Source organism: Arachis hypogaea, chromosome 18 (assembly GCF_003086295.3).
Source record: "Arachis hypogaea cultivar Tifrunner chromosome 18, arahy.Tifrunner.gnm2.J5K5, whole genome shotgun sequence".
In the NCBI taxonomy this organism is placed as follows: Eukaryota; Viridiplantae; Streptophyta; class Magnoliopsida; order Fabales; family Fabaceae; genus Arachis; species Arachis hypogaea.
The window spans coordinates 8,769,683-8,787,271 of record NC_092053.1 but is presented as its reverse complement, the minus strand read 5'-3'; the positions used below and the strand labels follow the sequence as shown (position 1 = coordinate 8,787,271).

General features: G+C 30.8%; 1 protein-coding gene across 1 annotated transcript; it reads right to left on the bottom strand.

The window, feature by feature from the left end:
- Positions 1-7,853: 7,853 nt before the first annotated feature.
- LOC112772798 (probable terpene synthase 11) lies at positions 7,854-14,564 on the bottom strand. The gene is made up of 7 exons (XM_025817805.3): positions 14,325-14,564; positions 10,948-11,215; positions 9,925-10,297; positions 9,597-9,815; positions 9,386-9,524; positions 8,500-8,748; positions 7,854-8,320 (listed from the first exon to the last, which is right to left on the bottom strand). The coding sequence occupies exons 1-7, from the start codon at positions 14,493-14,495 to the stop codon at positions 8,030-8,032; spliced, it is 1,710 nt and encodes a 569-aa protein (XP_025673590.1). The 5' UTR covers positions 14,496-14,564; the 3' UTR covers positions 7,854-8,029.
- Between the last annotated feature and the right edge of the window lie 3,025 nt (positions 14,565-17,589).

Here is a 17,589-nt window from a genome sequence, read left to right as displayed (position 1 = left end):
GTTTCGCTTGATGGTTTCATTGACTAGTTAAGTATTATGCATTATCTGTACTGTTTGAATAATTTGCAATATGGAAAAAATGGTATTAGAAAAAGCCATATTTGCAATCCAATTTTCAATATTTTGAACAAGATTGCGTTTCGACATTAAATATATATGTTCTTGAAAAAAAAAATAAAAGTTTAATTTTTTTTTTAAACAAAAAGTTTAGTAAGGTATAGTATTTAGAAAGTTCAAAATTACAATCCAAACACTAAAAAAGAAGTTGTCGTTATTTTCGGCATTGCCATCAACAACTAGACGGACCCACTTTTTGTAGCTCTTAATCGACTTGGTAATAACTTCTGCAACGCGTTTCTTGATTCCTGAAAATCTTGGCATTCCTTTCCAATCACATATTCCAAATGATAGCAAAAAAGCCAATCAGCCGCCACCTGTAATGTTCGTCTTTTCTTACAGAAACTTCTGTCTAACTCTCAAAGTGTTGCTTAATGGTTCCTGGAATAGACCAAAATTTATTATAAACGTATAACCAAACACACCACACCTGCCACGAGAATTTACAACCAATGAATAAGTGGAAATCATTCTCAGTTTTATTTTTACATAAAACACAAATCATATTCCTGTGATCAATAATGTCCAATCTAATCAATCTTTCCTTAGTATTGACCCTACCAACTAACACAAATCAGGTGAATAGCTTAACTCTTGGTGGTACTAGTCCTCTCCATATAGATCTAGTGAAACTATAACTTGTAATGTCCTTCGGGAGAGTCTCAGCCTGCAAAACCTGCACAAATGAGTTAGTAGAATAAACTCCTAATCTATCAAATTTCTATACTATTCTCTTCTCCCTCTCACTTGTTAACATATAACAAGACAGATTGTAGAACTCTATGAAGTTGGTTAACTAATTCTAACTCCCATTAGAATAGTACCCTTCTCCAATGAAAATTTCATATCCACTCCAACTCATCCCAGAACCCACAGTCTCCTATTACAGATCCGACTTGGTTTGAAACCGAGAAAAACCTTGGAAATACCACATGGTAGCCAATTATCTTTCAAGAAACGAATTTTTCTACCATCTCCTAGCTCTAATGATAACCCTCTAACCATCTTAAAGATTTTGGTTTCGAACTAATTAGTTCTTCAAGAAAAAAAATATCAATTTATTTTTTACTATAATAAATTATGGACACATAATATTTTTCTATTATTGATAGGAGTGTCTATATATATAAATAGATAAAAATTAATAAAGGTTTTATGAAAATTTAAAAAATAATAAATTTTTTATTTATTTTTATAGTCATGTGACAGTAACAAAATATGTATTACTGTAGATAATAAAATATATATATACAATTCTATTTTATTTTACCGTATCTATTGATGGAAGAGTATAAGTGTTTATTATCGTTATACATTTATTAAAATAAAAATTTTAAAGATTGTATTAACAATAATTTTATTATGTATTGTTAAAGTATATATTAGTTAAATTCATAAAATAAAATCACCGTTACTTTTATCATTATGATTATATAAGATATAAGATTACTAATGTGCTATGATTACCGAATTTTATAACAGTAGAAAAGCAATTGATTTTTTTCAATGTAACGAAGAGCAATTGATCCTACTACAATTATTGCCACGATACCATTACTTAAAGTGCTATCATAACAACGTTGTGAGTGCAATTATGCATTTGTGCATATCAATAGTTTCATATATCTTTAGTTACACTCGTATTTTATATTTTTGGCATTACTACGATTAACATCTCACTAACCATTTAATCTATAGTTAGATTTTTAATGTTCATTTTTAAAACTGCTGCTAACAATTCATTTATAGGCGCACTTAACTTTTATTCAGCCCAGGATAAATGTCTCAATTTAAAAGAATAATAATTGAGCACGAAAAAATTTAAAGTGAAGTAGTTGAGAATTATGATAGCCATGAAACATTTGAGGTTGGGTTAAAAATGTAGCCGTTACTGTGTGCAGGGATGAAACGTCATAGCTGGCCAAAGCTGTTTAAAGGATATGGGGCCCACCTTTTACAATCCATAAAGAATGATGCCAGATCTCATCCAATAGTATCTTACCACGTGGAACATTACAGCTGGAGGTGTTCCATGCACAGCTGTCACCTTTTAAAAATAGCCTGCTTTTTCTCGCAGCCGTTGGATCCACATCCTTTTATATATATATATATATATATATATATATATATTCATTTCAAAACGCAAAAACATGCGCGATTGATCCACCACGCGCGCGTAATGAAAGGAAAACAGGCCCACTCGCGGCCTCTCATTAACCCATCATCAAATTGAATGCTTTCTGCTTCCACAAATGCTAAGTTAACAGCTCCTATTGTAAAGTACTGTCTCTTTTAATTTTAATAACTATTTAAAATAAAAATAAAATTTTTATAGGTATTATTTTTGTGTATATTTTTTTATTAATCACTTCTAACACACAAAAATACAAAATTATACAATAATCCAAAATTCTGTTTTAAAAGAAAGAACAGAAAATATATATCAAGCATTTTGTTTTTTGATTATGGTACACAGGTTCGGTGTGGGCTTGTGGGGGTTTTCCCTTCCGCTGAATCTGCTCTGTGTCTTTTTTTTTTAATCAAATTTTCCAAACTAAAAAATTAGTAAAATAAAAATAAAATTAATTACTTTCAAATTAAAATAAAAGAATTTAAGCATAATATACATGATAAAATTAACAATAATTCAACTTTATTTTAGAGAAACATTTTCGATTTTTTACTCCTCTTGATGACGCCATTTCCAGCTGGATTGTGCAGAATTTATAGTACCAAAAAGTCACGAACTTTTCCTTTTTATATTCACTCATCAATTCCCTCTCCCACTTACTAACAATGAATATAGATGCATTATTTCTGGACCTTGAGATCCGTGCACTGTATTTATTGGGAATGTGTAGATAGACAGTAGAGCACTCCCACTAGTACTACTACACTCTACAATCTACATACATATAATCGTAAAATACAAAATAAATATAAGAGTTTATCTGTACTGTGTTCTTAGAAGTTAGAACACATATTAATATTATAAAATTTAAAATTTTTTATTAAAAATATAAAAATTTAAATTTTTAATATATTTATTTTATATTTATTAAATAAAAATATTTTAAAAAAAGTTATTAATAGTAAATTTATCATCTACTCTAAAAACACATGTTGGTTAAATTCTAAATATAATTGTAAGTGTTAGTACTATAATTGTGTTCTGACTTCTGACGAATCAATGTATCATGTTAGTATTTCAAGTTGATTAGTGGTGAGTTGAGTATCGCTGTATAAATTATTAATAAGCACGTGAGCTAATGGTGTGGTTTATCACTAAGTTGAAATTAGTAGAAGACACTACTCTTAATGTTTCCTTCATCATGCAGTACTAAAATAATGCTACTAATTAATTAAAAGGATATTATTACAGTGGATGTTTTGCGGTGGGCCACTAAAACCTATGGAGATTTGTGATTTCTCTAACCTTAAACAAGAATAAATGACAGTGATCATATTGGGAATTGGCAAGTGGGACTCGCAGATTGGGGTCGGGTTTTGCAAAACCACTTCTCCATTAACTTTTATAATCACAACCTTGTTCCCTCTCAACCCATCTTCGGCCCAACAAACAATTTAAAATACGAAACCATATCTTACTTCTTTAGGGTTATGCTGTTATGGAATTGCAACTTGCAAGTGAAACAACCGAGTTTTTTTTTTCTTTTTTTAAATTAAGTGTCCCAAAATTGAAGATATACTGTAATATAAAATGGAATTTTTTTGACAAGCTGGTATTTGGAAATGTTACCTGTCTTTTGTTGGCCGTATTATAAAGATTGTACGGGTCGTAGCTTTCTTCCATCTTACGAATTGTTCGATAAAGACGTGGTCGCGCAAATCCATAAAGCATAGTGCTCAACCACTCTTTATTGGAAGCACTGTACATGTCTTGAAAAGTTTCTTACAGTGCAGCTGTTAAAAACTTCCTAAAATCTGCAATCATGTTCGTATGTAACTATGTATTACCAATTTATCTGTACTGTAAGAAACGAAAAGAAAGGGGCCAAATAGCACAAGATATTTCTAAGCGTGCAAGTATTCCCCGTACAAATTTACCGTTGAGTTGTTTTGAATTCCAACTTAGCAAATATTAATCACGAAACTATAAGAACAAACGGCCGTATGAATAACTTAATATAACGTTACTATAAAAGATTTGATAAAGCACAATAATGTATCTTGTAATCAAAACTAAGTTTTTTCTTATGTTATATATATTTATCAACCAATGTATTGAAATATGTCAGAAAAACATGAAAAGAATTATGATTGTAATATTTTGATTTATTAATTGATGACTAAATAATGAACTAAATTTCACGTATTGATGTAGGTAGCGTGAATTTTTGAAGTATGATGACTGGGATTGATACCTCACATCAACAGTAAAAATCAAAGTACTGAATCCAATTGAATTGCATTGATGGTTGGTTTCTTGTAGCAGGATGGTGGTGAATGGTGATGTAATGTTGTTACCTGCAGGGAAGTAGCTTGTGGGGAAGTTATATATTTATTATGTACAATGCATTTGATATAATATTTCAGAACACTAACAAAAAAAAGAAGGCATTTTTTTCCTTGTGAATTGAAGATGATGAATTGATGATACGAAATTGAAGTGAATGCGATCATCAACCTCAGTCCCTTCTTTTAATTTGTATTCAATCCATGCATCCCAGCAGAAGTTGCCACCTATATTTTTAAATACTAGCTGTACTGCATCAATGAATTAAACTGGGTAGTATCAGGGAACTATAGAACGCTGGATATAAATAATTGAAAATTTTATGTGTAATTATTTTTATGTAAAGTTTAAAATTAAAAATTATTAAATGATAATTTAATTAAATTTATCAAATTATTTAATAACTCTTTGTTAACGAGTCACGTTTCTGGTCTCTCTAATCTCAAAATTTGTAAAACTCGATCGCTATTGTCATCTCAAATTTAAAGATTATATTTCTAGCGGTGTTATGTTGTTTGTATTGAATTTATATTTATATATTTTAACTATATTGCGTGTATACTAAAATCAGTTATTAAAATTAATTATTAATATAAAATATATATTAAAATATAAATATACATTAAAAATAAATTAAATTACACATATATTTAATTATACACAAATGTATTTATGATTAATTTTAATAATTAGTTTTATTATATAAATAATATTTTTGTATATATTATATTTCTTTTATCTATTAATTTTTCAATAACATCAAAATATAAAAATATTTTTCCAATGAAAACTCATTTGAATTTAATTTGTATACTTTTATTTATTTTAAATAGTAAATAGTTGGATAAGCGCGGTCAAATATATATAGATAGAATAAAGAATAAGAATATAAAAAAAATGAGTAGCATTCGTTGTTAAAAACATGTTTGAATAAAATTTCAAGTAATTTGAATATTAAGAAAAAGATCAAACAGAACATCCAATTAAAAAATTGGATCAAATGAAAAATAAACAAAAGGCAAAATGAAATGATGCATAATTTTGTATTGTTGTAATTTTATTCCATTTTGAAAAAAATGACCATGAGTGGTGAAACCAATGTTATTTTATAGAAGCGAAGCCAACACCATAAATATGTATAATATTATCTCAATTACATCCATTTATCATCAAATAACATGTATACTTAGATAAAACAATTCCTTTCTCTATATTATACTAAAGATCTCTACATCACTGAAGTAGGAAATTAACAGTATTAATATCATATATAGTAGTTGGGGGCTTTTTATTTGTTTGTATTGTATAAATATTATAAATGGGAGGGTTAGATTTGTTATTTTTTTTATAAGTTTATAAATTTGATAGTCAGATTTATAATGCAAAAAAAAATTTGAACATGTAAATGAGATCTTTTAAGTTAGGTTTTCTGAAAATATTTTTGTTTTTTTTTTTTTATCTAAAATCGATCCATTGATTTATTCTAAATAAAAAAAAATTATCCCATACAAATTAGAAAAAAATTTAGGAGTCAGCATTTTTATTAAAATTTAAGGGCCAGCACTTAATCAGTAAAAAAAAGTAAGTAATTCTACACTATTGAATAAAATATCAATTATGACTAATTAATAACTACAAATTATAAAATTTCATGACTCTCTAACACTCCTCTACAAATTAGAGTCTCAGTTTTTTATCTTTATCTAAAATCTAATCCTCAGTCTTTTATTTTCACCCAAATCTAAACCTTCTATTTATAATTTTTAATTTAAAAAAAATTATCTTCATATTCATAAAAAAATACACTAATTCTTTATAATTATGTATAACACACCCTTCTAATCCATTAAAAAAAAATTAGCCGTAGTTGGGAGCTAATAAAAAAAAAAAAAAAAAAAACCAAAAACAAGGTGTGGCACGTGAGGGTTACGTCTGCTTAGATCTTTTCCTGTTGATGTCATGGAATTTGGTGCCTGCTATGCTCTGATCTCAATAGGCAGGGTTTTCTTCTCAATCTCAAAGATGGAAAGTGGCATCCAATTGGCCAACCAAACATCCATCTTCATTAGCATTTCTCCCTTGTCTTCTTCTTACTGCAGCACCTCATCAATCATAATTTAGCCTCGGATCCCCACCGCCTCAGATCCATCAGTAGTGATCTTCTTTTCACCAAATTAGATAGACCCGATAAATTTAGATATTTATATGCCTGCTCTGAAATTAAATATTAAAGAGATAATAATCTAAAATTTATCTAATTTAATATTTATAATTTTAAATATACAACATTTAAAATTATTTAATTATTCTAGTAGTAATTAAAGAATTTAAAATAAATAATTTTGAACTCAATCAAAATTAAAACACACTATTGGATAGTAAAATTATGATGATAGGCAAGCATTTCTTTTTTCTTTTGGGTCAAATAAGCAAGTATTTCTATTTATTATCTGGGGGAACCATATGGGCCTCTTTTTTTTGGACAAATCATATGGGTCTATTGATTAGATGTAACGAAGGGTCCAGGGCCCAGGTCTATCTGAGTTTGGTTCCTGCAGTGCAGTGGGTAAATTACGGAACCTCCAAGTCATACATGTCAATGTCATTGACTACCTTGTGCACAAAAATGTCAATAGTTGACCAAGAAAAAACTTGGAGAGAGTCCACGACAATGAAACACGCTTTAATATACGTTACATCTGGTCAACTCCTAGATCATGCTTCAACCTCGCAACAACTAGGAAAAAGGTTTTTACCTCTTATCTTGGGCACCGATTTGTTAATAGTATCCATATTGTTTTCCTTTTTTTTTGGAACTTGATCCTAAATTTAACCTTATCAAATTGACAATACAAATAGTCAAATAGTCAAACAAAGCTTGTAAGCAATATTCCGTGGCCAAATAGACAAACGAAACAAAAGCAACATACCTTGGTCAGACACTCAAAAATCATAATGGTCAATTTTACATGTACCGGTTGGAAGTTGGAACTTAGGCGTGCGCAATTGGATTGACTATTGCAAATAATATTGAATTGGCTGACATAGCCTAAAGGTCAATTAACCGTTTGACTTTATATATTGATGGATTCTCTTTTACCGAAAATAGGATAATTTATCTTATTTTAATAATAACCATTCTTTCTAACTTTTCATTGTCATCTTTTAATATGTTATTAATGCATCTTAACTATAATTCATGTATATTAAAGTATATTAATCTAAAATATTAATAAAAGAATAGATTAAAACTCTCAAGTAACAAAAAATTAGATACAATTTCTTATTAAAATTTCAAATACACTATGAATTAAGGAAATCATAACGCATTTCAAAATAGAGTAAAGAAATATATAAAAAAAATTTAGAATCCTAAAAGTAACATACTAGTTAATTAGTGGTGAACAATCATCACTTGATTCATGCACTACATAGCTAGATAGCAGAGGGTGTGAAGAACAATGTTTGGACGTAGTCATCAACTGTGTATGTGCTTTTGTCATCGCCATGCTGATATATGACCTGAGCAGTTCTTGCCATGTTGAAACAAGCTTTCACTATTGAAGAAGGCAGAGCGGTCGTGTTCATGGCTACACCATTCAACTCTAACCACAGCTTCCCTATGAGCCCCCTTATATGTTTTCTTGCTTCATTCTCATCACAACCATTATTTTCCCTCATGTAGCACTGTATGCTGCAAGCATTATCCCCTCTCTCTTGTTCTTCCTGAACAACATGAATAATGCAATTAGGATTTTAAAAAATTATGTAAATTAATCACTAAGTAAGTTGTCTTTATATAAAACTAATAATTGAGAAAATTAGATGACGCATTTAACAGTTTTCAACTATTAAATTTACTTAATGAGTATATAGAGTGATAAAGTATAAGATAAATGAGGTACCGTTGAGGTTCCCAAATCGTTCCAAAAACGAAGAATTTCGCCAGAACAAGAGAAGAGCCTAGGGTATGTCTTCATCATTGAAAGAGTATCCTTTGAGATACCATCACCAACGAGGAAAGTTGCATGCGTCATGGCCATGTAAGATCCTGCGGAAATCACCCCGTTGTCCAGATATTCCCTAAATGATGGCACGTAACCCTGGTTGAACCATTTGGCTTCCTCAAGAAATGCTTCAAATATGTCTATCCACTGAACAAAATAATAATATAATCATGCATCAACCTTTCGTTAATTAGAATCTTAAATTAAACGTATCTTGGAATGTTCATATATCGGATTCGATCCGCATATCCGCGGTATTTAGATCCGAAAATTGTGGATATAGATCCAATTCACAAGGCTATCGGAGCGGATCAAATCCGCACACTAATTGGATCCGATTGCGGATTTTGTGTAGATATTCGCATATCCGATCCGCATATCCGCGTATCCGCAAAAATAAATAAATAAATAAATAAATAAATATTTTTTTATATTTTATTTCAACTAATAATTATCATATATGTTGTATTATTTTAATTTATTATTTAAGAAATGTATGTTTAATATTATTTTAAGAGTAAACATATTTAAAAGAATAGAAAAAATGAATTTTATTGATATTTTTTTAATAAAAATAAGCTTTTAAAAATATTTTTGTATTTTGCAGATATATTCGATTTCCGATGCGGATCGGACCAGATCCAAACTTAAAAACTCCGGATATTGTATCCAATCCGATAATTTTAGTGCGGATCGGATCGAAATTTTGGCCATATCCAATCCGATTCGATCCGTGTTCACCCCTATAACTTATGTATATATGTTTTATTCTTGGGATTCTCACCGTTTTCTTCAAGTAGGCAACAGCGGTCAGTCCACGGTCTTTCTGAATTTTGTATGCAATTTCGTGAGTTGTGTTATATAATGCCATGTAGCATATTTTCATGTATTCAGGTAGCTGCTCCATTGCATCAAGATCCCATCTATAAGTAAAAAAGTACTTGGTTCGTTTCAAAATATTAAGCAGAAAAAAATTGCTCTTAATTGGCACATACCTTTTGATTGCCTTGACGAAAAGAACAAGATCATCGAAAGAGCCGTAAGTATCGAAGATATCATCCATAACAAGCAAAATGCATACTGTTTTAGTAAGTTCAATACGGCAGTTGGAATAACGTGGTTCTGGGAAAATCCCCACTGTCCATAGAAAGCACTCTGATGGTCTATCTCTAGCAAAACCAAGGCTCTCTATTAGTCCTAATTCCTTCCACCACCTAAACAAATAAATTGTCACATCAATTATATAAGCATTTCAAAGTAAATATACTTTAGATTTATATATTGTATTAAATTTAAAACGATTACAAAAATTTAGAGTGTGACCTGGTGATTTCTCCTAATTCTCTTTTGTACAATGATTGAAGCATGTCATAATCCAACTTGGCCAATTCCAAAAGAGCTGGTATTTTGGTTGTTGTACGGCTGTATTGGTCCATGTAATTCTTGGCTTCTAACCTCTCCATTTGAAGGTGCCTTGGAAGCCTTAAGGCTCTGCTAACTTGTCTTCCTAATTCAGGAGCCATGTGAGGGATTGATTGGTGAAGATGGCCTCTTGAGAAGTCCATGGCTTGTTGTAACACTCCTTCACCTTCAGCACCTAGAAATGATGCCTCGTACAAACTTAGCATGCCACCTATGTCTCTGCTCAGTGATTCCTTGAAATTCCCACTCTTGTCCAAAAACTTGTTGAAATTCTCTGCCGTCAAACAATCATAATTCATCTTATTATATCATAGGTACAGTAAAATATTTAATTTGAATATAACATGAATGTATGTCTATTTGTTTAAATTTTTGAAATTAGTTTTACGATTCAATATTAAAATTGCTATGATTTAAAGGTTTAGAATTCGATTTTTGTTAATAAAAAAAAATTTAAGTATAAAACAAAATAAAATAAAAAAATTTTACCTAAAAGAATATATTAAAAATATAATAATTTATATGATTGTTTTTGATAACTTCACTTTTCGAAAGAAAATAATTTCATCACATTTTTTATAGTAATAAAGATAAAATTTTATTTTTTAGATTTCTCATATATTATTTTTAATATAAAAATAGAAAATATATAAAAAAAATACATAATGATAAAGATATAACATATATAGTCTTCATCAATTATTATTTATCAACTTGCCAAATGCAAATGGATTAATTAAAGTGGAAACTCAAGTGTAGTCGATTTCACGTGAAGTTGATACCTAAAAGCCGTTAAATGATTTAACTGATTTGACTAAATTTTCATCTAACGGCTCTCAGGTATCAACTTCATGTGAAGTCAACTTCATGTGAAGTCAACTTCACTTAAGTTTTATTAATTAGTTGAATAAAGGTAATACATACCAGGAAAAGTGGTCCAGCCATTGTGCCTCAGGAGGCGAAATTGAAGGGATGTGGCAAATAGGTCTTGTGAGGCATCCCAGTGGCATATCTTTCCAAGAAGTGCATTGATCTCTTCTTCAAAATGGTGCCCAATTCCCAGCTCTTGAATGCTATCAATTATTTTCATTGTTCCCACTGGATCGCTTGACTTTTTTAGCAATGCTTCTTGGCCTTCTTTCTTCACCTGCTCCAAGCTTTTCTTCCTATCATTACTTTCAAGACACTCCGCCTATCACCCCAACATCAAAACCAAACCAAAATAGGAAAATAATTAACTGCAGAAAAGGAATTTAAGGCCTTGTCACCTTTGAAACCAAAAATTAATATAGTTAATTTATTAACCATGAATATACAAACTGTAAGATCTTTAATATCTACTAGCTCCTCTTTTTCTTCTATGAGAAATTCTTCACATACAAGCGTTTTTTTATACAAGTCTTTACAAGTGCACGCTCTTCTTCTTCTTCTTGCGTACGTTCTTCTTCCTCTCCCTCTTCTTCTTCTTCTTTTCTTTCGTTTCTTGCCTTTTCTTTTTCCTTCTTCAACCGTTACTGCACGTTTTCACTGCACCTTCTTCTTCTTCTTCTTACTGCACGTCTTTCTTCCTCTTCCTCTTTCTCTTCTTCTTCTTCTTTTTTTTCGTTTCTTGCATTCTCTTTCTCCTTCTTTATTTACGTACTTTTTTCTTTGTTTTTTTTCTTCGTTATTCTCGATTTTCATTGTTTTTTGACATCAAGCTCTAAAATTATTTTTGAAGAAGAAGAGAAGCAACAGAAGATGAGGAGAAGAAAGAGAAAGAGTTCTGAATTATGCATAAGGTGTACTTCAACGAATTTTGAGTATATTTCTTAAATCCTTTGGGTGTAGTTTTTGTAATCCTTTGGGTGTATTTCTATAATCGTTTGGGTGAATTCCTTTAACTGTTTGGGTGTATTTCTGTAATTATTTGGGTGTATTTCTGTAATCGTTTGAGTGTATTTCTATAATCGTTTGGGTGTATTTCTGAATTTCCATTATCTTCAAATTTGGTAAGAAACTCGTTTTCATGGAGGAAGAAGAAGAAGAGTCGTTTATAATGCATGGTGAGTGAAGTGGTTGGATAACATGCGTTTATTTACTCTTGAATGTGAGAGTGTAATGCGTGTTTTTTGTTGGGCTTGTGCCAACTTGTAAGACTTGTAAGCCAAAAAGACTTGTATGTGTAACAGGTCTCTTCTTCTATATAACCAGTGCCTTTTTATTACCAATTTGGATGCATTTAAAAAGTAGTATATAAAGAACTATGTTAGGTATATATTAAAATTAATTACAAAAATTAGCTATTAGTATAAAATATATATTAAAAATAAATTAAATTACAAGTATATTTGTATATAAATACATTGATGACTGATTTAGTGTATGGGTAGCATTTTTAATATAATTAATATATTAAGTTTATTTTCTTTTTTTGTTATTTGTCGAAGATAATTAATTTTATTTGAGCATTTGAGATTTCACTGAGAGGCAATTTGATTTTTTTTTTTAACTTGAGACTCGAATTGGAGATTATTACAATATCTATCACGCTAATCAATTATTTATGAGATAAGATTTAAAGTAGTCCCTGAAGTTGCACTCGAGTCTCATAGTAGTCCCTGAACTTAATAGTTACTCATATTCGTTCCTGAAGTTGCACTCCAGGACTCAGATTCATCCTTCCGGCATATTCCGTCCACCTGGCACCACCGAAAAGCTGTTCTGGACTCCTCTGTGACACGCTGGCCAGGTAACGGCTAGCTGACGTGGATTAGTAAACTTTTATGGTGCAATTTGGTCCCTAAGTTAAAATTAAAAATTTTAATCTCTAAATTTAATTATTATTCTCTTCTCTATAGTAGTAATTCCTCTCTTTTCTTTTCTTCTCTTCTCTTCTCCATATGGATGTGAAAGAGACTACAAATTACAACTTCATTGAAAGTAGGCATATGTTTTGTTAATTAAAAGTCACATACTATGTCTTTGTATTTAACATTTTATGCACTCATTTAACTCTAGTTTAATTAAAATGTTTTACAAAATTAAATTTTATATTTTTATATGATTTTACAAAAATCTATCTCTTGTATTTACGGAATTAAAAAGTTACATCGTTATTATTATATACTATATTACATTTTCTTTCGAATCCTGTTTCAAAATAATCATGCATCATCCTAATTTAACTGTCATTCACATAGTATTAATATAAAGTGTTATATTATGACATTTCAAATCGTATGACATCTCTATTAAAATGACATGTCTAAGATTTTATTATAATTAAATAGGTATTTCAAATTAATTAAGGGTAATATTAAAGAAACAAAAAATAGCAAAATTTTACCTAATTTAATATTTATTATTTTAGTCTCTAATTAATAAAAAACCAATTAAGAAAAATAAATCTAATTAACTAATTTAAGACACTAATTTGATCATATTAAAATATTAATCATATCATCTTTTTGTTTGCAAATATCATGCTGACATTTTAACATTTTATATTAGCATTAGAGATGAGTTGAGATTCACAATTTATAAATTTATGGATCAATTTAATCATTTTTAAAAGTCAACAAATTTTTATGAACGTTCACAATTTTAGAAACTAAACTTTACATTATTTCTTTAATTATATATATCACATAACTTTTTTTATGTTATAATCTCACCATCTATCTTACAAAAAAAAAAAGGGATAAAAGCAGTTAAATTTATTCAAATAATGGTTGTTAAGAAAACTCTAGTTGTTATTGTTATAAGATACTTCAACTAAAAATAAACAAAAAGAAAAATCTTGTGAATTTGGGATATGAAGATCTATGCCTGTAGAGAAAAGAGGGATTACTGTATAAAAGATAATGATGATTAAATTTGGGGATTAAAATTTTTAATTTTGATTTAGGGACCAAATTGCACCATAAAAGTTTACTAATCCACGTCAGCTAGCCGTTACCTGTCCAGCGTGTCACGGAGAGTCCAGATCAGCTTTCCGGTGGTGTCAGGGACGGAATGTGCCGGAAGGACGAATTTGAGTCCTGGAATGCAACTTCAGGGACGAATATGGGTAACTTTTAAGTTCAGGGACTACTATAAAACTCGAGTGCAATTTCAGTGACCACTTTAAAACTTATCTCATTATTTATCGATAGATATATTATTTTTTTTAAGCGTATCTATGATGTATATAAAACCATGATAAAAAAAAATAGTTATTAAAAGATTGCTTCTTCCATAAATCAAGTACTTGGAGGGACTTTAATTTACCCAAAGAAAGTAAAATAAAAATCTTAAGAGAGAGATTAATCAAAGGGCACCTTCTCACGAAGAAGAACGGAATTGATAGATAATTTTTTACTATGCATAATGGTCCCTTGGCCTTTAGATGTTTGTAGCGACAAGTTCCATGGTGGATGCATGGAATTGTGACGAGGATGATGAATTGAACTTGAAAGCGAAGAAGCTCTTACTTGTATAACAAGAGCCATTGATCTGTAGACATATGAACAAGTAGCTCTCTAAGTTAGAACTATGTATGTTGTTATTATGACTATGATGAACACAATTGTTGTCTGCGCCTTATATAGATTCTCGCTAACCGCCACTATGAGCCAAAGCAACTTCTAAAAATTAATTTCGTGTCAATAAAGGTTTTTTGAAATTTGTGGGCACCCATATGTCAATGTCATTACTGATTGATTTTTCTTATCTTTCGATAATGCAATAATGCCATTAAATGTAATCGGTGTATGTGAACGGCAAGTTTTAGGAAGCGCCCCTTCTAAAGGGGCATTCCACACGCCGTTTGCTTTTTGATGTCGTGGCATTGTTGCAAATTAACACGTGGTGGTGTATGTGACAGACTGGCAGAAAGAGGATAAAAGGAGAATTGTGAACATCCCGTCTTCTTGTAAAACATTTGTGGTTGGAGTGTTTGTGGTAGAAATATGATATAGGGTTATTATATGAGCAGCTTGTAAATATTTTTTGTGTGTAACATAAAGTTTTTTTTTGTCTGAAAAGCTGGCCTATTTTAACTGGGCTTTGTAATTTATGGTTTTTGGAGTAAACTGAATGGTTGAGAGATTTAAGAATTGGGCATTTAATTACCGAAAAAAAAAAGAATTAGGCTTAGTAGGTGGCTGCCAAAACAAATTTTGACTGTGATGTAGAATAAAATGTTTAAAAGTTCATTATCCAAAAATAAATTTTTGAAAGCGTTAAGTTTCTTCCTGTAATATAGATTTTATTTGATGGTAGATTGAAGACCGCAAAAAAAAAAAAAAGAATTAATTGTTAGATTTTAAATGATTGTTGTCTTATTAATATATAATTGTTTTTGTCTTTATTCAGTTTGTGACTTCCTTGTATAATCTGTTTGATTGATAATTTATATATATATTTTTTGTTATAAATAATATCAATCAAAAAGCACTAATTGTAATTTTGTTATCTCATTCTTGAAGTTGCTGTTTGATGAATTCATAATATTTTAGTTGATGTAGTTCTATTTAATTTCAAGGTTCACGATAAATTATAAATATGTTTTATTACATTTATTTATACTTTATCTATTAATTATTATAAAATAATTTTGTTTGGCTCAAAATTTTGGATGTTGTTATTTTAAATAATAAGTGAGTTGTTGGGTGGGCTGTGAAACTCAATTCAAAGAAATGTTATTATAAAATAGGTGGCCTCTAACCAATACATACATTGTAGTAGAAAAGAAACACTATAGTAGGTCAAGCATGGAAGATTCAATGCAGCGATATCTTTTTTTTGCCGTGACGAAGGGCACTCGCACCGGTGTTTTCACGAGCTGGGAAGATGATAGGGAGCAACTTCGTGATTTCACAGTCACCAACAAGCTGGTGTTGGTCTTCAATGCAAGATTGCGGTGCATTATGGCTGAGAAATGTGCAACTCTGGAAATGATGGGTGGTGCCGTCGATGCTGTGTGTGGTAAAAAAGGAGGCTCAAAGTGTGGAAGTTTCTGTGGCCGTCCAAGTGTTTCTTGTAAGTGTGTTACTTTTTGGTGTTACATTTTTTGAATTTATTGGAATTTTAGTGTGAAGATGTTGCTGTTGTTCAAACAGGGCTGCCAGTCATTCCGCAAGAGGAGCTGAATGCTGAATTTGCTATAGTGAATAGCATAGAGGATTGGTTGGTGAAGCTTTGCTATGATTCTGAAATTTCTGCTCCTTGTTTCTTCAAGCAAGAGAGATATCTGAGAGACCAAGGCCCATTCTATGGCTTTACCGTGGTGGTTCCTGGTGAACCATATGAGGTTGAATTAAATGCCAAGGGACGATTTTCTATGGTGGAAAAGGCTGTTCGCGAAGATGCAGCAATGGAGATGCTTGGTCAAGTGCTTGATATCACCGGTAAGGAGATTAAAGACTACAGTTACTTAAAAGTTAAGCTTCTTCGTGATAGTAACAATGCACTTCGGGCTAAGGTCGGTCAATTGGAGGATGTTTACGAGAAGCTTAAGGCTAGTTATGAAGCTGCAGTGAACGCTCGCATTGAAGGTCAATCTCTGTAACTTATGTTTGGTTGAATACATTTTGGTGTAGTACGTAGGACGAGGGTGGTGGCTTAGTAAATTTAGTTGTGTTATGTATGGGATTGTAGACTAGTTAATTCTGTTGTAAGTTTGTGTTGGTGTTGAATTAATTAATGAAATTAGAGTTATGTTGTAGTAGTATTTGTGCTAATATTCTACTATGAAATTGGTGATAGCGAGTACATTTTTTGTGTAGTATTGAGTACTTTAAAATTTGTCTTATGCTCTTGACAAAGGGTTAAAGTATGCTTCATTGAAAAGGCTGTTTTGAGGATATGAGTGAATCAGACTTCGGAAGCGTGTTTGTATTTGCAGTGGGAGGCAACCTCATTAAATGCATTTAGCATTTTCTGTGAAATATAAAGGGACCCTATTTTGTGTCATTGTCTCAGGGATTTTATTATAACTTGAATTATGTTACGGTGCTTTTGTGATTGCGGTGACACAAGAAATTTTGGCATAACATATGATGTTTTCAGGTCGATAGCTTTATGTGGTACTTGAATTAAGATTCAACTAACAATGATTTCAATAATATTTACACAGGCTTAAATCCTAATAAAGGCTAATGCACAGTAGTTTTTAGGATATAGACTTAAATCTCACAATTAACTGTTAACTGTAACAAGTTGAAATAATAAAATTCTGAATGAATTTTCAAGTTGTAAATTTACCTATTAAGGATGGCTAGGTAAAGCACCAATAAAGTAATGGTTAGGGTGAGAATGGTAGCTGCATTAACAGATATACGTGGAGGCTTAGTTCCCCATAATAGTAAATGACCTTTAGGCAGCAAATCCTGTTGTGTTGGTAGTGGTGGATCGGAGCCAGGGTCGTAGCCATCAACAATTGGTGCATGAGGAACCTTGAGCTGAGTGTGGTCTTTAGCAGCACCTTTTATTAGACTGCCTTGGAGGGGGTCTTCAGCATAGCATTCAGTTTGAGCTCCCATGGTTTGACTGATGTACTCAACCCATGCTATTCTTGCATCATCAATGTTTCTGAAGGATTGG

Bases quoted from the DNA above. Each gene is read 5' to 3' on its own strand.
- LOC112772798 (XM_025817805.3), bottom strand. From the start codon at position 14,495: ATGGCTCTTGTTATACAAGTAAGAGCTTCTTCGCTTTCAAGTTCAATT. The intron at 10,298-10,947 runs GTATGTATTACC...GTTTGACGGCAG, and splicing joins TGGCTGGACCACTTTTCCTG to AGAATTTCAACAAGTTTTTG. The intron at 9,525-9,596 runs GTATGTGCCAAT...TTTTACTTATAG, and splicing joins TTCGTCAAGGCAATCAAAAG to ATGGGATCTTGATGCAATGG.